Genomic DNA, 23311 nt, shown 5'->3' on the forward strand with positions numbered 1-23311 from the left:
ATATGCTTATCACGAAAGCCATATTACCAAAAACTTTGATTCAAGCAGCAGCCGATGCCCTTTCTTCGGCAAACAACCCATCTAACCAAAATGGAAGACTCCTAGCAACATACGATTGCAGTCTACCTTCGTCAGTCACACTTTTAGCAATCAATGCAGCTCCTCTGTTTGAAAAAAAGTTTTCCAAAAATAATTTTCACTTTTTAAAGTGTTTACACTAAAAAACCCACCTCCATAGATTGATATCTAAATGAAGGCCAAACTACCGGATTAGTGATCGCTTTAACCAGACAATCATCCTGCAGTGCGAAGATCACATTCTCTACTCTATGACTATTCATATTATCGATGGCCCACAAGAGACCTTGAAATTGAGCATCCTTTTATCATTGATCCTTGAGAAAGTTGTCTTGCTGTGTAAGAGTACCACTCCTTCATGATCTCTTAACACCCAAGCACAACCCGCCAATCTATTCCTAAGAGACCAAGAGATTCCAATATTGCATTTTAACCAATCTAAAGGTGGCCCTGACCACACCTTTTTTCCTTGGGCTACCTCTCTACTCTTAACCAACGAGTTCCTTCCTGCACTATTCGATTCCGCATCACTTTCAGTTGATTCTGGAATTTGAGCTTCTGACCATTCCAACCAATCCTCTTTACTTTTACCAATAATTTCATCCGGAGCAAAGGATTTACCATCAAAGGATACTAGGTTGCGGTTTTTCCATATCCTCCATAAAATCTAAGGAAAATTTTTCCTAAACTCCTCATGCCACAAAGGGTTTTTTAAGTTTGTCACCAAATAATGAAAGTTTGAGAAGACCGAACTGGCTTCGAAACCCCTTTCCGGAGAAGGAATTCCAGAAAGTACCCAAATTTGTCTGGAAAGGGGGTAAGAGAACAAAACATGGTTGATCGTCTCTTCCTCCACACCACAAATCTGACAAATGTCTACCATCTTCATCCCTCTTTTCTTCAGCGCAAACGTAACAGGAAGAGCACCCGAAAGAATTTTCCATAAAAACACTTTGATCTTCGGATCTGTTAGTAAAGTCCACACTTGAGCTTTTAAGGAATTTGTTGAAGGTTGTTGGGTCGCCTCTACCCTGATCTGGAGATTTGCTGAGTGAGACAATAGCCAGTACGCCGATTTAACTAAAAAATCACCACTCTTTGTTATATTTCCACGAGAAAAAATCCTCAATCTCAGTTGTCGGCTTTATTTTTTGAATTCTTTGAATATCATCTAGTAGGAAGTGGTAGAGTAGGGCTTCTTGATCCCAACCCCTTCAAACTCTATCAATCAACTCTGAAACTCTCAAGTCAGGGTTGAAAAAATTATTTCTTCTCCAAGGTGCTCTTCTACCTTCGTCCTCAATCCAGTCATCTAACCAAACTCTGATTGATTTGCCATTGCCTACATTCTTAACCAATCCCTGAGATAAAAGATCTCTTCCAAACATGATGCTTCTCCATGCATAGGAGGGTCGAGGCCTGAGAGTAGCATTTAAAAACTCACAATTTGGGAAATATCTGCTCTTCATCATCAAAGATACTCTGAGGATACTGAAGGATTCTCCATGCTTGTTTCGCCAAGAGTGCTTGGTTAAAGGACTGAATATCCCTGAAGCCTAAACCTCCCATCGCTTTAGGAAGACATAACTTTTCCCAACTTTGCCAATGAATACCCTTAGTATGCTCCGCATTACTCCACCAAAAATCTGCCATGGCACTCGATAGAGTAGAACAAGTGTATTTTGGTAATTTAAAGCAAGACATCACGAACACGGGCATTGCTAGGGCTACAGATTTGAGAAGGACTACTTTACCTCCTTGGGATAGGAACCTACCATACCAACCAGAAAATTTTGCTTTCAACCTATCTTTAATATAGCTCAATAATTCCACTTTTGAACCACTAAAGCTTTCTGGCATACCCAAATACGTTCCTGCTCCCCCTTCTTTAAAGATTCCCATTTTTGATTGGATTGCAGTCTTCGAGACCTGAGTTACCCTTGTACCAAAGGTGATTGACAATTTGTTGAGATTAATGGATTGACCAATAGCTGCCCCATACTTAACCAAAGCGTCCTGAAGAAATGAGACATGCTCCAAATCAGCCTTGCACATAAAAAGGCTGTCGTCCGCAAATAAAAGGTGATGAACTTCAGGTCTTTCCTCCGAAAATTTGATGCCTTCTAGTTTTCCTTCTCCTTGACCTTTATTAAGTAGATACGCCAACCCTTCTGTACAGAGAACAAAGAAAAAAAGTGATAAGGGGTCACCTTGGCGAAGACCTCTCTGAGGTGTGATCATACCAAAAGGCTGATCATTAATCAGTACTGAGAAGGTCATAGTTGAGATACATAACATAACCTAGTTCACCCATCTCTGATGAAACCCCAAAGCAGTCAGTAAAGCTCTCACATAACTCCACTTGACTCTATCATATGCTTTAGACATATCTGTTTTCACTGCAATGAACTGAGAGGAGATGTTTTTATCTGAATTGAGGTTGTGTACCACTTCATGGGCCACCAAGATATTATCATTAATCATTCTCTCTGAAATAAAGGCAGACTGGTTGCTGAAAAAAATCACTGGAAGTAACGGTTGCATCCTTTTGACCATAATTTTAGAGATCACTTTATAGAAAACCGAACATAGACTTATAGGACGCAGGTCACTCATTTCCTCCGGGTTCAGGGTTTTGGGGAGGAGTCATAGATGTGTATAGTTCCACTCCACTGGAAATATACCCTCTTCGAAGAAGGACTGAATTTCTTTAGTTACCTGAGCTCCAACCGTTGACCAATACTTTTGAAATAATAACACAGTCATTCCATCAGGCCCCGAAGCACTAGTTGGATCAATCGAAAAAACTGCATCTATAATCTCCTCAACCGTAATTTTTTCAACCAAGGAATCATTCATCTCCTGAGTGATTTTAGCTGGAAAACCTGAGAACCACTACTGAAATGATTGAGGATTCGAGGATTTAAAGAGTTGATTGAAATAAGTTGCGGTCACTTCACCTTTTGCCGCCTCCGATTTCTTAAAACCCCCATTGACATCTCTCAGTTGGTCAATTCTTTTGCGATCCCTATTACCTTTGACTGCCCAATGAAAGAACTTTGAGTTTCTGTTTCCAGATTTCAACCATTTCTTTCGGCTTTTTTGCCTCCAATACTCTTCTTCGTTGAAATACGCCTTTGCTAATTCCTTCTTTAGCACATGGATTCTCTGCAAATTAGGCCTACGTTGCGACTGAACTGCTTCCAACATCCTTTCTAGGTGATGATTATTCTTTTTCGAGTTGATACTGTTCTTATTTTTCCACGAGCTCAACCCCTTTCTACAATCTCTCAACCTTTGAGAAACTAGAAAGCCCCTATAAGATAAACCAGGTTTCCACGCTTCCTGATAGCCTCCTTGACTTCTTTTCTAGTAAGAAACCTTTTATCAAAACGAAATTGCCCTCTGTAAGCATCTTGAGAAGCCATTATCCCCACTAGAACCGGTCTATGGTCAGAACCTCTCAAGTCAAGAAAGGCTTGATTGGAAGCTAGGAAAACATCATTCCAGGCTTTGTTACCAAAAGCTCTATCTAACCTACACTGAATCCAATGATCCCCTCTTCTTCCCACCCAAGTAAAGTTATTTCATGAACTTGACAGCTCCATCATCCCACATGCATCCAACATCTCAGCAAAATGTTTAAAAAAGGATTCAGGTCTCCTAGGTCCACCCCTTTTTTCACCATTATTAAGAATGACATTGAAATCCCCTACCATACACCATCTCTCCTTTCTCTAAACTCCAAATCTGGACAATCTCTCCCAAATAGCATTTCTCAGGGAGTTATCCGATCACCATACACACACGAGAGGAAAAAATTAGATGCTCCATACTGAACTTGAACATCAATCAGGTTCTTATCCTCATACAAAAAGTCCAACTGTATACTACTTTTCCACATAAGAGCCAAACCACCACATTTCTCTACCGGCTCCACCGTGAATAATCTATCATACCCCAAAAGACATTGAATATAAAACAAGTTATTTCTACTATGCATAGTTTCTATTAGGAACAAGATCTCAGGAAAATGTTTTTTACGCATTTCCATGAGACGGGGAATCACCAAATCTTGAGACCGTCCCAATCGTTGGCAATTCCAGCTTAGAATGCTCATTACGCATTGGGAGATCCCTCACCTAGGATCACCACCAAAGGATTTAGCTTTAGAAATTTTGCAGAGCTGTTTCCTTCATCTTCTGCTTTTCTCTTCTCTTTTTTCCTTCTCACCAATTCCACCTGGACCATTTGATTCTTGATAGGAAGCTTAGAATTATTGGCTACATATTTTCTTAGACGAGAAGGGGGTTTATTCCTAGCTTTCGTCTTGCTTTTTGAAATAGAGCCGGAAGGGCCAGTTTCAAAAGAACCCAGTCCAGAACCCGTAGCTCTAACCTGAAATGGTTGAGACAAAGCCAAAAATTCACTAAACGCATGATTACCAGCCGATGGCTCGAATTTATCCCCCAAAGCATTCTTGACTCTCAGCAGAGTCCACCATTACAGTAGTGTCCACAAAGAAACCAAAAAACAATACCCTTATCCTTGTTTACATCCAAATGAACCACCGGGGCATTTTCCATTCGGAGAACCATTTTCTTAGCAATGGGATCTAATTCCGCTTCACTAACCGATTTCCTAATTCTGGCTATTTTGATGGCTCTATCTTCATTATTGTTCACCAAAATGTATTGCCTCATTCCTTCTAGCACTTCAGAGGCAATCCTATTCCTACCAGTGGCAGGATCAATCTCCACCTGATCCTCTCTCAAAATACCAAACAGGGGATCAGATTCTTGAAGAAACAATGGTTTTGAAAATCGTGGACTAGGGATACCCGACCTACGCGCTTCCTCTTCTAATCTCTTTCTATTCGCCAGGAGGGGGCAGGAATCCTTTTCATGAGTTAGTCTTTGACACTCGTAGCACCTTTTTTGAATTCTCTCGTACTGGAACCTCACGAAAGTAGAACCACCTCGAGGTAGACTAACTTCTTTGGATCTACGCAAAGGTCTGGCCACATCAAAAAGAACCTTAACTCGCACAAATTCTTGCAACTGAGGTTTGTCTGGATCAAAAGCTACTTCTTTTACTTCGCCAATCAGTTCACCTAAAGCCGTGATGGCTTTGAAAATATAGAAGTTTAGCGGGATATTCCAGATTTGCACCCATATTGGTATGACTTGCAAATAGTTTGCCGGAGAATGTTCATACCATCTGTCTACTGCCAACGACCAATCATTATAAGTATGGGCTCCTTTTGCTAAGACCTCAAGAAGGTCATACTCATTATCGAAAATGAATTGAAATTGTTCCTTTGAAAGAGCAACACCCCTCATTCTTCCAGGTTTCTGCCTTTTCCTAGGCATGACTCGAATTAAATTCACCATTGGCTGACAAGCTGGATTGAGAGTTCTCCCAATGAGACTTATAGCATTTCTCTCCATAGACATGTAGTCAGGAAGATCTGGCATAACAAATGGTAACTCCTCTTCTTCTTCCAACGACATCGCCATCAAAGCTTTGTCCATTGCCGACGGCATGCTTCAAAGACACCAAACACCTGTTTCACTTCACTTAGGGACTTTCCAGATCTGACCGCCCAACTATACCAGACCAAAACAACCCGCGGAACCTTAAAGAGATGGTAGAGATTTTCTTCACCCAGAAAAGTAAGAACAATCAAACACAAACAGATTACTGTGACTGAAATTTCACCAAAACAGGTTGAAACGATGGTAAACAGGAGATAGCGGCTACAAGAGAAAGTGTTTTCCGGTCTAAAAGTTCACTTTTCAACCTAATCAAAAACACTAGGTGAAGAAGAAGATATTAAACCCAAAAAAGGGTGGTTTACAAATCCTTTTTTATGTTAGTCGTAATGTCACCACAATGTGTATACTTATTGGATTCTACAAAGTGGCTTAATCTTTCCCTAAGTTTGGAAGATTATTTATTAACTAATGTTATTTTCTTGTCACAAGAGTTGTCTGTATATACAAACTTACAAAATGATTATTTAAAATTTAAAAAAAACTAAGAAAAACGTTTTAATAATTCAGATTCTCTAAAACAAAACACCAACAAAACACATAAAGAATTTCTCCTAATTTATTTGGGCAAGAAAATGACAAATAAATGATACTAGTATATATTCTTCTGTTTTTTTGAAGTTGGTAATTGGTTGCAAGTATGGGGGAAGTTTTTTGTAAAATGGTAACTAAGCATATAAATGAAGTATTCAGACGAAAAAAAAAAAAAATTCTTCTGTCAACAATAATATATCTAATGTATATATTTCCGTGCATTCCAATGTCCCTTTAATAAAAAAAAAGAGGTCTTGTTGTATTGTATTGTATTGTATTGTATTGTATTGTATTGTATTGTATCTAACAACAACGCGCCTGGTTAAAGCGAGTGAAGTAAACGCAATTATATGATTGGGAGCTCCTTTACTCTCTCACTCTCTCTCTTGGATTTGTTGGGCCTTTAAAAGTTTACAAGATTACTCACCACGTGGGTAAACTTTATTTTACGAAATTTTGAACTCAGAGATTGTCTCCTTCCCCCGCCCCACACACACATGACACACCCGCTCGGTTCAGTATCTTATCTATTCTACTAAATTGCTTTCGGCCGGAGCTTCGTTAGGGTTGTATACTGTACTCCCTCCGTTTAATAATATAGGATGTTTAGAAAAGTATTTTTGTTTTATAATATATGATGTTTCCAACTTTCTATCCAACTTTTAGATTAATTTTATATTATGCAGTCTTGTTTATGATTGGTTAAACTTTTAAAAGTAAATATTTTTTAATATGCGTGCTTTAACTAAAACATTCTATATTTTAAAACGGAAGAAGTATTATCTTTTTGAAATGATACCGACGTATGACTCGTAGATAGATTCAAACAATGAAAATACGAAGAGAAAAATATACTAATTAATATACCATGGTTTACTTACTAGTTACTAGTATTATCTTCTTAACAAGATACATATATATCGAGAAGTTTTTAAAATTAAATCGAAAATCAATTAAGGAAAGGAAGAAAACAATAAGAAAATTACAAACACATGAGGATAGAAAATAAAGTAGGTTAACCGGTGTAAGATCTTGGGCGGTGTTCTGTACGGACGGAGACGAAAGTGATGCTCTAGATCTCCGACAACAGATCTGAGCTCCTCTTGTCCTCCTTTTCTCATCTATTCAATGCTTTTCAAAGGATCTTTGCTAATTCGGCTTAGATCTACAAGTTCTTCTCCTTCTACTTCTCCAAGTACAGCTTTTATCAGAGCCGCGTCTCTCTCCTCTCAATCCTTATGAAGCAGAAGAATCACTCTAGCATTATGCTAAGCCCTATGGATGTTTCTCTAGCAAAATGCTAAGTCTTTTTCTTCATTTATTTGCCTTTGGTTCAAGGATTACCTCACCTCTCTGGTTATGGAAGGAACAAGACATGTTTGATGATAAGGATTGCACAAGTCCCCTAGGCTACTCTTACTTCCACCTTGTTTCCACCATGGTTTTTGGTGAGATCTTCCCTTACTCTGTTTTCTCCTTCTGCCGGTTAGCCAATGCAAGTCTCAGTCTGAAAATTCTCAAATGGAGACTATCTCCGCCTATCTATCTCTGGTCCCTATCACTGCAACGGAGACCTCCTAACCGGAAGATAGAGTCGTGGCCTTTTCTCCTCCCCGATTTGCCTTCACCGGCCAGATCCTTCTCAATTTATGTCTCACTTGGTGTGAAGGAATGCCATCAACCTCGTCCCAACTGCTGGCCCATGCCTCTGTTGAAGCTAAATCTCGATCTGGTGAGCTCTTCACCGGTGGACATGCCATTTCGACTGTCAACATTTTTAAGAAGGCCAGATCTGGTGAGTTCTTCACCGGTGGCGATGAAACCCGTGTTAACTCGGCTGATTCTGTCTCTCCCTTCTCATCAATCGAGCATCTGGAGCCAGTTGGTGAATCGAAGGGCTCCAACTCTAGATACACCCTCATGGAGTAACCTGAATTTCAAAGTGACGCTTCCATCGCTGAATTTCTCTAAATTATTTAGCGAACAGAAGCTTGGTCATGGGTTGGCGATGAATTGTCTCCAATATTTTCAAGTTAATTCATTTTGGTGGACCTCTACTGCAAATTATTTGGCGTGGGATAATGATGTATTAAAGAGGATGAGTTCAAAGCCCAATACCATTGGCCAATTTGTAATAACTTCCTCACTATGTGAGAGATCATTTATACAATCTTCCTATAAGGAATGCTTACTCTTCCAATGTTACTTATTATATCATGGTCTCAGTGTGCCATTGCTAGAGCTTATAATCAATCGTTCCAAAGTTAGTACGGTGGGGTTTTATTCTCCTTCTGGAACTAATAAATGAGAACAATTGCATGGAATTGCCAAGGGGCGGGAGCCAAACTGACTCGTCGCCGACTGCGTGAGATGTGTCGGATGTACTCACCAGGCTTTTTATTTCTGTCGGAAACCAAAAACGACAAGTTTTATCTGCAAAAAGTGCAAGCAGATTTAGGTTTAGATAACCTTCAAACCGTTGAGCCTGAGGGCACTAGCGGCGGTTTAGCTTTATTGTATTCGAATGATTTTCCGGTAAAGTTTTTATTACTAGATGACCGGTTAATCGATATCGAAACAATTATTAATGGAAATCGGGTCTATATGTCATTTATTTATGGTGACCCTATCCCTGGAAATCATGATTATGTTTGGGAAAGACTAATGCGTATTGGAGTCTCGAGATTTGAGCCTTGGTTTATTATTGGAGATTTCAACGAAATAACAGGGAATCATGAAAAAAGAGGGGGTAAAAAAAGATCGGAAGCCTCCTTTCTACCTTCCGTGCTATGATTGATTCATGTGGGCTCATTGATTTCCCTTACCAAGGAAACCAATTTTCGTGGATTGGTCAACGGTCAAATGGTAAGATTCGGTGTCGCTTGGATAGAGCCATGGGAAATGAAGAGTGACACAATATATTTTCCCACACTAATGTGGAGTACATGAAGATGTGGGGTTCGGACCATCGTCCCCTCCTTGCATCTATTCTTACACGTCCAAAAAAGTTTTTGAGAAGGTTTATGTTTGACAAGCGCTGGATAGACAAGCCAGGCCTCAAAGAGGCGGTGGTAGATGGATGGGGAGGGGACGACAATTCTGTTGAACGTTCCATCTTGAAAAAGATCCAAAATTGTAAAAGAGCAATCTCCATTTGGAAGAAAAATAATCAAACAAACTCAGAAAAGATGATTAAAGAACTTCAAGAAAAGATTGATGAGATATATGGAGATGATCAAGCATCGTCGGAAACTCTCCTCAACCTAAAATGGCAGCTCTGCGAAGCCTATAGGGAAGAGGAAGCTTATTGGCATCAAAAAAGCAGAGAACTTTGGCTTGCAGAAGGAGATCAAAATACAAAATTCTTCCACGCTTCCACAAAACAAAGGAGGGCAAGGAACAAGATCATTGGCATCCTTAATCAACCTGGAGTCTGGGTTGATACAGAAGAAGGAATAGAAAAAGTAGTTGTGGAGTATTTTGACAATCTCTTTTCATCCTCGAATGCGAGCGACCCTACCTTGGCCATTAAGGATGTACCTACACTGGTCACACCTGCTATGAACGAGCATCTCACTAAAGAAATATCAGAAGAGGAAGTCAAACGAGCTTTGTTCTCCCTGAATCCGGGAAAAGCTCCAGGACCGGATGGGATGACTGCTTTGTTCTTCCAAAAATTTTGGGAAACCATAAAAGGCGATCTCACTAAGATGGTGAAAAACTTCTTTAGCTCTGGAATTTTTGATAGCAAGCTAAATGAAACAAATATATGTTTAATCCCGAAAGGAGAACGACCTCGTGAAATGTCAAATTTCGCCCTATTAGCCTCTGTAATGTGAGCTATAAGGTGATCTCAAAAATTTTAAGTTTACGACTTAAGAAGTTTTTGCCGGAACTTATATCCGAGACCCAATCTGCCTTTGTAGCAGGAAGATTAATCACAAATAATATCCTCATTGCTCAAGAAAATTTCCATGCCCTCCGTTCCAACCAGGCCAACCGACAAAAATTTATGGCAATTAAGACAGACATGAGTAAAGCTTATGATAAGGTTGAATAGAATTTCCTAAGAGCTTTGATGGAAAAAATGGGGTTTGATCAAAAATGGGTGGGTTGGATAATGTAGTGCATTACTTCCGTCTCCTACCGTATTTTGATCAATGGGGATCCCAAGGTACGGATTAGGCCAACACGGGGGATTCGTTAAGGTGACCCAATTTCCCCATATATATTCATACTTTGTACAGAGGCGCTAATCGCTCAGATTAAGACTGCCGAAAAAGAGGGAAAGATCCAGGGATTAAGAATTTCAAACGCAAGCCCACGGGTTTCCCACTTACTTTTTGCAGACAACAGCTTATTCTTCTGCAAAGCCGATCCTCAGCAATGCAAGGAAATTATCGATATAATCCGCTTTTATGGCGAGGCATCTGGACAAGAAATAAACTTCTCCAAATCTTCCATCATGTTTGGAACCGAGGTCCCGTCTCATATACGTCAAGAGATCAAAACTATTGTTGGGATATCACAAGAAGGAGGCATGGGTACATACTTGGGTCTCCATGAGAAGATTCATGGGGCAAAGGCACAAGTCTTTGCATTCGTGAGGGATAGACTCCATAAGAAGGTAAACTTATGGACTTCGAAATCTTTATCCAAGGGAGGCAAGGAAGTCCTGATCAAATCAGTGGCGCAAGCAATTCCGACATATGTAATGTCGTGTTTTCTCTTACCAAAAGTTATATGCTCAAAACTAACTAGAGCGATAGCTAATTTCTGGTGGAGCAATAAAGCAGACAGTAAAGGACTACACTGGATATCATGGGAGCAAATGTGTACTCAACTTTCGGAAGGTGGGCTAGGCTTTAGAACGCTAGAAGAATTTAATCTTGCCCTTTTGGCAAAGCAACTATGGAGATTGTTGAGATATCCAGATTCCCTTCTTAGCCGAGTTCTAAAAGGGAGATACTTTCGATATTGTAGTCCATTAGAGATACAAGTATCAAATCGACCTTCATATGGTTGGAGGAGCATGTTGGCAGCAAAGCATGTTCTTTCGTATGGAATTCGCAAGACCATAAGCTCAGGTTTTAATACGTGCATCTGGACTGAACCATGGATCCCAGATACGCCAGCACGACCACCCCAAAGTTTAACTAATGAGAGAAATCCCTTGATTTGTGTTAACATCTTGATAGATTTTAACACAAAAAAGTGGAAAATTGAACGTCTTCGGGAACTCTTCTCCTTGAAAGAAATTACCCTTATTTTGGGGATTAAACCGAGCTTGAATGCCTCGAGGGACGACTATTCTTGGACTCTGACAAAGTCTGGAAATTATACCGTTAAATCTGGATACGAAGCCGCGAGAGCCATCTCTCGCCCTGCCTGCGACTTCCCTTCTCAGGGACCTAGTGTTACGACACTTAAGGCGCAAGCATGGAAGTTAAAAACATCACGAAAGCTTAATCATTTCGTGTGGCAATGTGTGACTGGGTGCTTGGCAACATGTCAACGCCTGCATTATCGTCATATTGGTAGAGATAAAGATTGTCCTAGATGTGGAGCGGAGGAGGAAACTATAAACCATATGCTATTTGAATGCCCCCCAGCACGTCAAGTATGGGCTTTATCGACAATCCCTTCCCATCCTATGGTGTTCCCTTCACCTTCCCTATATAACAACCTCGATTTTCTATATGGGCGTGGTAGAGACTCTGGTGCAACTGATCAAAACTTGAGAACGTTCCCGTGGATGTTGTGGTACATTTGGAAGGCAAGAAATAAGAAAGTATTTGAAAATATCTCCGAATCTCCGCAAGATACACTGGAGAAAGCTATCCAAGAAGAAGAAGTTTGGAGAAGAGCAAATAACAGAGACTTAGCACCAGCGGTAGTAGAAGCATGCATACCTTCGATCCCAATTCCTCAAGAATCACTTGTATGCTTTATAGATGGATCTTGGCATACGGAGGTGGATAGGAGTAGGCATGGCTGGATTGCGTCTATCGGTGATAGAATCATGCACATGGGGCTAAAAGGATCACGCAGAAGCTTATCCCCATTACATGCAAAGTTAGATACCCTTATTTGGGCTATGGAGTGTTTATTAGCGTTGAATCTGGATAAAGCTCTTTTTGCTACGGATTGTTCAGACCTCCTAAGGATGACGTCTAATATCGAGGATTGGCCGACCTTTTCATCAGAATTGAAAGACTTTATTCATTTCAAAGATAGATTTGCTAATTTTAGTATTAGATATATTCCCCGAGAGGATAATATCCGTGCCGATAAACTTGCGAAATGTGCAAGAGCACGAGGTTTCTGTTTTTCCTATGTAAGCTCGTCGGTACCTAATTGGCTCTCTCTCAAAGAGAGTCATCTCCGATAACTTAATATATGGGGTTTGACCGTCAAAAAAAAACAAGATATATATATCCGACGGTTAGATATTTTGGTCGGGGAGGAACGGCGGAGATTAGAGAGAGGCTAGGACTACCGCATATGCCACTCACTTTCACTGCCCATCCTCCTCCTTCCCTTGTTTATTTCCTTTCTTGTCTTATTATTATTTAACATTTCCTTTTTCTATAGTGGAATACAGAACTACGTCACGTACCAATATTATTATAATATGAAATTGTGTTGCTTCTATATGGTTTCTCATGGGTCTAATATATAAATCGCCAAATGGATATGATGAGGAAGATCCTATTAACTAGATCACAACCACATGCTATGTCGTAACATTACTCGACCCTTTCTGGTAATAAAAGCACCATATCATTCATTTTTCCACTTTGATCTCTATTTAGTCGCTTTCATTTTCTTTTAAGTTTTAACCATCATATATATATATATATATATATTTATTATACATTGATCCATTTGATTACAACTAATAATACACTGATCAATACATATGATAACAACATGTAATTAGAAAGACTGTGACACATTAACTAATACACCCAACATAATTATATATAGGACTCTAAGCTTGTAGGTAAGTTTCATCATAGCAATTTAGATAACGATATATATTTCCATGCTATCACTCGAAGCTTCTAATAATTGTTTTAATAACTTAGTTATACTATATTGAAACGGATGATTGATTGTTATCCTAATCAGTGTTTGATTAATGTTGTTTTAATTTGTGTTTGATCTCTTGTTTTTTCTTGTCAGAGTATTGGATCTGTTGTTATTGTTAATCACAATTATTTATATATATATATGGCTCTCTGTTATTTAAAAGCTCTTTTTTTGTCAACACTATCTATATATATATATATATATATATATATATTAGCTATGTTATCAATACTTTTTTATTTTCATAACAATCAGATTCATATATGATACATCTACCTCCATGTGAATCCCTGTCGATTGGGATTTGCGAGTTAATCAATCATAAAGTAGAAAAAACAAACAAAACACACAAAGTAAAGGCTCTTCAAATTGATTGTTCGTCAAGTTGGTCACAACTTATAGCATATGATTTTGACTCTTGGACGCTTCCAGTGACACTGATAGGCAGTAGGTTATATTGGCGATAAAAAAATGTATTTATATATACCGGTGGGTGAGTGCTGATTAATGGAAACTTAAAATAATTCATGTAATTACAAATTTGAGTTGTTGGCAGCACACACTATGTTATTATATTATATATTGTATAGTACTTTAGTTAATTAAGATTTAAGAACAAGTCGTAAATCTCATGGTAGGAAAATGCGGGGACAATGTTGATATGAACCTTCACAAAACACGATTTGACAGGTTTCCTTTTCTAATCTAGAAAGGATAGAGATAGATAAACATTTAGAACAATTCTGAATGAAGATTGATCTTTATCAAATATGAGTTTTATGACTTTCTCAAGTTGATCTTTATCTAGAAAAATTAGACCTGTTTTTCTGTTCCCATCAAAAGAGATGCATAGTTGTAAGATTAGCTTCAAAAAAGTTTGCAAACTTAATGAAAAGAAAAAAAAAATCAATCTTATATGTTAGGTGAAGCAACAAAATATACAATTAGAGAAATTAAGATATAAAAATAAGTTTTTAAAAATAGTGGTTTTATATAGTATATGTATATCATTGCCTTGGTCGAAGTTGAATAGAAGTTTTGAAGTGCCGTTCCACGTGGAGATGAAGCTCAACGTCAGCGTCTGCAAGAGACGTTGACGTCAGTGGATATAGAACTTGCATGTAAACTGAATGGGGAGTAGTCGAGAACAAGTAAGATGCGACGTGTATGTCTCTTTTTTACATATTTGTGAGCCACTACAAAATGACACCGTATCACTAGTGATAAAACAGACTTTTGAAATGGGGAGTGGTCTGAGTATAGAAGTGAGATGCAAACGTGCATGTCTCTCTTTAACAAACTATCGAGCTATTAGAATAGTAGTAATGAACAGAACGTGGCATTATATATAAATATATATATATTATATATAATACAGCTTTTGGGTATTGAAATTGACCAACGAACTAACTAATTATACTTTTGAAAGATAAATAGAAGTAAAATGGCAGAGAAGTGGTCAGAGTCGTGCATGCGTCATAGAATTGATCCAACCTTTTTTTGTCAATAGATACAGAAAATAGCAAGCATTATTACAGTTATAATTAAGAGATTACCATAACAAGTAATATAATATACATAAAACAGCAAACATTATGACGTCACCTTCTTCTATATTCAATTGCCTCGACGTTTGCTTCTGTTCCAAGTTTCCTGTCAGTGCCTAGTAATTAAACTACGTCAGATGAGATCATTTGCCTATATTATTAAGCGAATCTAACTGCACCCACACGAGGCCTAACAAATGATACGGTCCAACACTTTTTTTTTTTTTTTTTTGGGAAACCAATTAATTAAATTCTTGGATGTTTGGTCACTAAAATAAGCTGATAAAAGAAAGAAAGGGAAATTATATTGGCTATCGTCATAGGTCCAAATAACGGGAATTAACGCCATGACTCTGGCGATTTTGCCTTTGTTATGTAAGAATCTAGGATATTCTTTCATCATATAATATATCCTTACCATATTCAATACCAGCAAAGGCTATTTCTCTAAAATTCGAATAACACGCATTAACAGCCAAAGATTTAGAGGCGAAGAAATAAATGTTAATTACGCGGTTCCAGCTTTAATTAATTTGTTTACTGCAAAAACTGTATAATGTTTTTAACCGCAAAAGAAAATTAATTTTGGTATATAAAGACGGGCCAAATGTTCCAACTCGGTCGCAAAGGACTTAGGGTTGTTAAATAGTAGGTTAATTACAAGTTTTGCTTAGTACTTTGGTGGGAGAAGCGTTGGAATGATAGGCCTCAATCTTAGGATTATAGGCCAACTCAACGATGCCTCTTTTCACATATATTTGTATCTATGGGATCCAATACATACACGGCCCATTCATAAGCGCTCTTCTTCTGTTTTTGAATCTCTTTTATGTTCAGTTAGTCAGACAGTCATCATCATAAACAAAGCACGCGCGACACATAAAAATTAAAGTAGCATTCTAAAGCCTCTGTGAATGAATTCACGAGACGGCCAAAAGACTAATTAAACAAACGCCCAAGACAAGCCTTTATGATTAATAAAAGGTAAAATCAGAGGCTGTCACGGCTCAAATACACTAAAGAAAAACACCCTTGTACACCATCAATTGGTTTGTTCAACCACTTAAAGAAAAGAGAGTAGTACGTAGCTAGTCCTAGAAAGAAAGAAAAAAAAAAAGAGAAAGTTGACCGACACAGATGTAATAGTAATGCCGATGCCAACTTGGAGAGTGAGTGGTAAGCCAATAAATTCCCCCTAAAAAAAACGAGACTATATAATGGGCTTGGTGCACTCGTCTCCATCTACACTGATGAAACAATTGAACATGTACACGTGCATAGCATCACCATGACTGCATATCATATATAAAAGCGTGATGACGATGAAGTGTTCCTGTCCAAGGCTTCATCATTGGACGTTCTTCTTCCCTTCTTAGGGTTTACTTTACGTCGAGGAAATTCGATAAAGATGTCGCATGCCATCTGTTTCGCTCTGCATTCTTTGGAACAGAATGCCCCCAAGTAGCTGCATCAAATCAAGATTGTAATCGGAGTGAAGATATTAATAATTAGAAAGTGAAGATCCTCGACTATCATGTCATTTCCACGATCGAGTAAGTAAAAATATATAGTATAATCGCGGAAATTATATAAGAATGGAAACAATGAAGTAGTGCTGACCCGTACATGAAAACGTCCTGGTCGTGACGTAAGCTCTTCTTGCAGAAACGGCATAGGTCAAGAAAGTTGCTGAGGTGAACCTGATCGGCAGCCGCCATATCTCTCTGATCAGGCAACCAATCCGAAAGGGCGGCGGTGTGAGTATCATCAGGATGCTTATCGGAGAAGCTCGGGGCTCGCGGTCTCTTGCTCGGAACAATAAGATCTGTCGTCATAGCTTCCTTGGTTGGTGGGTGTGTTATGAGAGATTTCGACTGCAACAACCAAAATTAGGGTTTTTGGGAGATTCCTGCCAAAGTTTTCCTCCAACCGTGTGTCGTATTTAAAGGTACTGTAGATGTGCACCAATCAGAATCCAAAGAATAGACGCGTCATCAAATCAATTGGGTACGATCCTCTACGCCCAGGTGTACGACTACCCATGTGGTATTTCTTTTGTGAAGATTTCTTACCTTTTTTCTATTAATGGGCTTTTCTTGGAGCGAGCCAGGCCTGTGTATTAATGGGCTGATAAAAATGATGCCACGTCTCCCATTTTTTGATTTGAATCTCTAAACTCTTGATTGATTGGTGATGATTATATTCATCTACATACATATATGCATTCATTTTCCAAGTTTTATTCTTTTCTTTTTTCTTTCTATATTTTTGTTTGTTTTATGTTAGTACATTTGGTGGTGGTAATCAATTGTAATGTTTATGTCATTTTTCAGATTCTAATTAATAATAATATTCAAAAGATCATATATAGTATATGATATGTTGACTTTATTATATATAGGTTTGACTAATCACTAAACCAGAATCGGACATCCAAATAATACTATAGTAACCAACAAAGTTATAAATAAAATAACATATATTGAAATGAAAAAAGATGGAAAAATATAACAGTTTGTTATTTAATTAAAAACAAAATGCGTCCAATATATAGTAACATACTGCATTGTGTGGGATGTTTATGTCAATGTAGATGGTTAATAAAAGAAAAGCAATATTTGCTATAGGAGTAAAAAAGGTAAAATGGTACAAAAGGAAATGTTGGTAAGATGTACAGTAGTAATTGAGATTTATGACAATATATTTTGAATAGGGAGAAAGCGTATACGAATGTACCGGATCTCAGGAATATCCCAATTGGACATTCGTTTTCTTTGTATCTCAGACTTGTAACTTTTCTCAGGTGAAGTGTTAACCACCTAAAGAATGTTGATTGATGAACGAAAAGATAGGCATGTCAATTAGGGTCAAAATTCACGGGCTAACCCAGCCCGATCCTGAAAAACATCGGGGTCGTGCTTAAATATGTATGTCCAGAAAAAATCGTGCATTTTGGGCTCAGCTCGTTCGGGCTATAGAGTTTTTAGGGTTTAGTCCGTTCGAGCTATAAGGTTTTTAGGGCTTAGTCCGATCGGACTCGGACCGGCCCGAAAAGCCCTTAAATAAATATAATTGTACTTTTTGGTTAATATTTTTGTTTGATTGCAATATTTGATTAATAATTTATTGCAAATAAAGTTTATTTTATATGAATTATATATATTTTTTTATTTGGTTAAAGTATACAAATTTATTTGGTTTTAAAATATTTATTTTAGATTAAGTTGGTTTGATTATAGACGAGCTATTTAAATTTTGATTGATTTCTTTTATATTGTACCTTTAAACATTGATTTTTAAGAAATGTTAGAACCTTAGAAGTTTGATTTTTTGATACGTTAGAAAAACCCAAAAAGCCCAGTAACCCTATCTTGTTAGGGCTAGACCGAGCTTTAAAATATAGGCTCGAAAATATATTGGACCATGCCAAACAAAACTCAAATATAAGTGGGTTTGTGGGTTTTGGGCTGAGTCTGGTCGGGTCAGCCCGATTGTCACCCCTGCAAAAAGATAATAATGTTGAAACTTGAAAGGAACCAAAAAAACAAAAATAATAAATGGTAACACAAAAGGATTACTTTAAAAAAATAAAAACGGAGAAATAAGTAGAAAATATATACAAATAAAAGCACAAACGACGTAGTTTCATCCATGAAAAGAACAAGTTGTTCTTCCTTTGCTTGGCTTGCTTGTTTGTTTGGTTCCATATGAGCCTCCCTCCCTCCCTCCTCGTTCGTTTTGTAAATTGGGATTGGATTTTGTATTCTCCTCCTCGGAATCGTCTCTCCGGCATATTCATTATCTGACTCTCTCTCTCTCTCCTCCGACATCATCATCTCCCTCGTCTTCGTTGGGTTTCTTCTTCTTCAGGTAAAATATATATCCTCCCAATCGGGTTTTCGTATATTTGGGTCGGTTACTACGTTGTGCGAATTTGTTCTTCGATCTTTTCCTTTTTGTAAGTTCCCTCTATGTTTTCACTTCTCTCCCTCTGTTGCATTGGATTCAAGTCTCAATGCTCTCTCTCTGGTCCAATCTTGATCTCAAAATTTTTTAGGGTTTTCTTCTTTCTCAATCCAATTTTATTTATTTTGAAATCCAATTATTTGCTGTGTGTGATTGATTATGATTATGATAGCGCAGTGACGGTGAAAGAAAGAAAGAAAGAAAAAGATTCGCCCTTTGAGGAAAAAAAAAAAAAGCTTTACTTCACATCACCGTTTCAGTCTTTTAATTCTGATGTATCAATGTTGTTGGCATTCATATTTCATAATGTCTTGAATCTGATAGAGATGATGATGACCAAATCAATTTCTATGTATCTGTTTTCAGATTCTGTAAACAACAATGTCTGGCCTGCTCGATGGAATCCCTGACGCTGTTGCTCTTAGATGTCTTGCCTATGTGCCACTTGACCTTCATCCCAATTTAGAACTTGTCTCTCGCTCCTGGCGTGCAGCTATTCGCAGCGATGAGCTCTTCAGGGTCCGCAAAGAGCTCCGATCTTCTGAGCATCTCCTCTGCGTCTGTGCCTTCGATCCTGAGAACGTTTGGCAAGTCTACAGCCCCAACTGCGATCGCTGGCTCACTCTCCCTCTCCTCCCTTCCAGTATCCGCCACCTTGCCCATTTCGGTGCTGTCACCACTTCCGGTATGCTCTTTGTCTTGGGCGGGGGCAGCGACGCTGTCGATCCCCTTACCGGTGATCACGACGGTACCTTCGCTACCGATGAGGTCTGGTCTTACGACTTTTTACAGAGACGCTGGACTCCTCGCGCTTCAATGCTCGTTCCCCGTGCTATGTTTGCCTGTTGTGTTCTTGACGGCAAGATTGTTGTTGCTGGCGGGTTCACCACTTGCAGGAAGTCCATATCTGGAGCTGAGATGTATGATCCTGATCATGACCTCTGGACTTCGATCCCGGATCTCCACCGGACGCATAACTCTGCCTGCTCGGGTCTTGTGGTTAATGGGAAAGTTCACGTTTTGCACAAAGGCTTATCGACCGTGCAGGTTCTTGAGAGCTTTAAACTCGGATGGGCTGTGAAAGACTACGGCTGGCCGCAAGGTCCGATGGCTGTTGCTGAGGACGTGCTTTACGTGATGAGCCACGGGCTGGTGTTCAAGCAAGAAGGTGACACGTGGAAGATGATTGCGTCTGCCTCAGAGTTTAAGCGGAGGATTGGAATGGCCATGACGAGTTTGAGTGAGGAGGTACTGATCGTAGGAGGAGTGATTGGACCTGATAGGCTCAACTGGGACATCAAGCCCTTATCAGACGTAGACGCTTTGACGGTTGGGAGTGATCGTCCAGCGTGGCGGAAGGTGGCGCCGATGACAAGGTGTCGTGGGACGATCCTTGGCTGCACACAGTTGACAATATGATGTGATCATCCTTCTTTCAAGATGACATCTTTCTGTTTTGTATGTCTTTTGATTTTTCTTCCTGTTTGTTAAATGTTTTTTTATTGTTTTTGTTGAGACAGGTAAAAAACGAATAGCTCTAGTAATTAGATTTTGATAAAAATATCATCCAACCATACCGTTTGTTATATTTTCAAATAAATCTTACAGTTAGCCTGATTTTGTGTTAATATCCTTCTCTAAACAATCCTATCCCATTACGTACTATGATGATCAAAAATTTCTTTTGTTCTAAAAATAAATAAAGCAGTCCATATTTTATAGATTTTGTAATTGGCCTGTTTTAGTAAGGTTACAAATCATTGATTGGGCTTATATGTGGGGTTATTATCAGGTTATGTCTGTACACGTTGCTCATTTTATTTCGGTGTTGGGCTTAAACAACCAAAAAGAGCAATGTGGGTTTTAAACATGATATTTGTTAGATATGGGCTATGCCCCTATATGTCTACTCGGCCCAACAAAACTTGACAGGACAAAACAAGTTGGAATTCTAACCCGACAGAAGGAAGGAAGCCCAATAAACTAAATGGGCCGATCTCAAATGGCAATCTCGGAAATTTGCGATGGAAATCTAGAGAATCCTAACTCAACATTCGCTTATAAATAGCTCGAGATATTTATTGAAAAGAGGATTTAAACCTCCAACATTATCTAAAGAGCAATATTCTTCCTCAAAACCTAAGTTTATTATCTTTTTGTAATTCGCTCTTTATTTTGAGCTTGTCTTACTATGGTTGTCAACTTGCTTGTAAGTTGACGAACACAGCTCGATTCTTTGTTAGTGACGACCTTATTTCTCATTAATAAAAGGACATGCTCCGCTCTTACCCAAAAATCTTGTTTATTAATATTGTGCAAACCTCGATACAAATAATATTTTAAGCGCTGATATAAGAAAATGGACCTCTCCTTTGTTAACTTGCTCTTTCTTTGCGTCCAAAAAGTTTCTCTTTGCAAGATTAGAAAGGCCACAAGGTAGCCAATTTTTAAACCATGATCGGAAATAATTTAACATCTTCATACCAACAGGCAACAACAGAAACAAGTAATCGTAATTAACTGTAGTTTCTTTTATCGCAGTCAAGCAAAAATAATTTGCTAAAAAAAACATAATCTAGAATATAGAGCTTATACAAATTAAAAAGTAATGATTTTAAAATATAGCCTTTAACATTCTAGGTTAACGAGGAGTAAGGAGTTAAGTCAAGTTTAACGCAAAGCCCGGAATTTAGCAAAGCTTATCTTGGTATTTAGTGTGATATGACTCTGATATCCTTGATAAACACATATTCCACTTGGTCACGTAGTTAATGAATAACCATGAGTAAAAAGATGATGAGTCGTCAAAGAAATCATGGTGTTGAAAGAAATATTTGAAAATTTCTCCATTATCGAATCAAATGGATGATTAGTGCTGATCCCACCCTAATATATCTATCTATATTAATTCTAACCCCCACGTCAGGTGATTTAGAATTAAATCAATTTTAAAGAGTCACGTCTATGTATTGGATTGGGCGTCAAACTTTGCTACATTGCATATGTTTATGGTTAGTACGTCGTGTGATTAAGGGCAGCATCAGAAACGTTATTGACTGGTTATTACAAATACAAATACGGAATCGAGGGACACCTAATATTCAATGGCATATATATCTATATCGATGAGTAGTCGCTATTTGTTTCTTATTCTTTGTAAGAAATTAATCAGATCGTTATCTATAGAAAGAGAACAAAAGCAAATCCATTTGAAATAGAAATATAACAAAATGGCAGACCCATTGAGGCAACAAGTAAGAAGACCTTGAAGCAATGAAAACAACCAACATTAATTTATATCCCTGTGTAATACATAATAGACAAACAAACATAACAAACATACAAATAAATGTTGCATCGACGGGGCCTACAAATACACGAGTAGAGAAGAAAAGGCCAAACTATGATTATTGCGTCCCTAAATAATATGAATACGTACGTGTATAATAGAGAAAACGCGATTATTGATACGTGAATGAAACCGTAGAAGCTAGCTTAGCTAGGAGCCACACACACATACTCCTGTCTTTTTCATGTGGGTACCCTATTTTCTAGTAGCCCAGCCCCACTCCCTATCACTTACATACTCCCTTTATCGTAATGAATAGTTATCCGATTTCTTTGGTCAAACAAAAAGTAGAAAAAAAAAAAAGTTTCTTACTCTTTTTTTTGTTTTCTTTACCAATAGTTTCATTTTGTTTTGTGTTAGTTTAGCACTTATTAGCATTTTGTTAAATGAGATTACGGGGCCGATTGATTATAGTATAATCTTGCGAATTAAAGGACTTTTACTATCCCTTCTTGGATCTTGGTATCATTCCCAAAAAAAAAAATTATGAGGAAGAAACGAATTTATTAGTTATGTTATTATAAAAAATGTGTACATTAAAAAAGAAAAATACTAGGATTTAACTCGCAGTACACCGCGATACTATATTTTTAAAATTTTAAATACGTATATTATATTTGTTTGTTATTTTGCTATTGTTTTATTAATTTTTAAATTATATACCTATAACTATTTATTGAATCTATGGGACGATTTTAATGTTCATATATGATTTTAAATAAAATGGTTAGGTTTTTTTGTTTTTAATATAAATGTTACTATGTTATCTAAGTTTTGACCACGGTACACCGCTTGATTGTGTTTTTTAGGTAGAATCATATAGAGATATGTGAGAAGTAATAGTTATTTTATGTGTTTAATGTATATATAAATTAATTATTTTTATTTTTAATTTATCAATTAAAATTCATTTTTATAAAAGTAAACAGATCATGTTACTATGCAGTGCATCTATATATATATATATATATATATGGTGTTTAAAAGAGAATAACAATTAATTTAGCCAAGATAATTTAGGGAAACTATATTATCACATTCAACAAATGTAGAAAATATTAAATGAAAACTATTAATTAAGCCGAAATAATTTGGGGAAACTAACAGATTTTTTCTCTAAAGATCTATTAAAATAGGTTTGAAGATTTTTATGGGATTAAAAAGTTAATGTGTAGAGTTGTTTGTAG

At 37.7% G+C, this 23311-nt stretch overlaps 3 protein-coding genes and 1 pseudogene across 3 annotated transcripts; 2 read left to right on the top strand and 2 right to left on the bottom strand.

The window, feature by feature from the left end:
* Positions 1-1518: 1518 nt before the first annotated feature.
* On the bottom strand, positions 1519-5624 carry LOC147924975 (uncharacterized). The gene is made up of 7 exons (XM_087490619.1): positions 4614-5624; positions 4202-4476; positions 3915-4028; positions 3460-3639; positions 3039-3373; positions 2797-2963; positions 1519-2328 (listed from the first exon to the last, which is right to left on the bottom strand). Exons 1-7 carry the CDS (start codon positions 5622-5624, stop codon positions 1519-1521), a joined length of 2892 nt encoding a protein of 963 aa, XP_087346745.1.
* Positions 5625-8401: 2777 nt separating this feature from the next.
* LOC147924976 (uncharacterized) lies at positions 8402-12558 on the top strand (annotated as a pseudogene).
* Positions 12559-15807: 3249 nt separating this feature from the next.
* LOC104753158 (FCS-Like Zinc finger 16-like) lies at positions 15808-16704 on the bottom strand. The gene is made up of 2 exons (XM_010475446.2): positions 16430-16704; positions 15808-16274 (listed from the first exon to the last, which is right to left on the bottom strand). Exons 1-2 carry the CDS (start codon positions 16642-16644, stop codon positions 16109-16111), a joined length of 381 nt encoding a protein of 126 aa, XP_010473748.2. The 5' UTR covers positions 16645-16704; the 3' UTR covers positions 15808-16108.
* Positions 16705-18371: 1667 nt separating this feature from the next.
* LOC104748992 (F-box/kelch-repeat protein SKIP30) lies at positions 18372-20392 on the top strand. Its single transcript, XM_010470569.3, has 2 exons — positions 18372-18679; positions 19142-20392. The coding sequence occupies exon 2, from the start codon at positions 19157-19159 to the stop codon at positions 20192-20194; it is 1038 nt and encodes a 345-aa protein (XP_010468871.1). The 5' UTR covers positions 18372-18679; positions 19142-19156; the 3' UTR covers positions 20195-20392.
* Positions 20393-23311: the final 2919 nt, after the last annotated feature.

The sequence above is a fragment of the Camelina sativa genome, chromosome 16 (genome assembly GCF_030686135.1).
Source record: "Camelina sativa cultivar CO46 ecotype springtype chromosome 16, ASM3068613v1".
In the NCBI taxonomy this organism is placed as follows: Eukaryota; Viridiplantae; Streptophyta; class Magnoliopsida; order Brassicales; family Brassicaceae; genus Camelina; species Camelina sativa.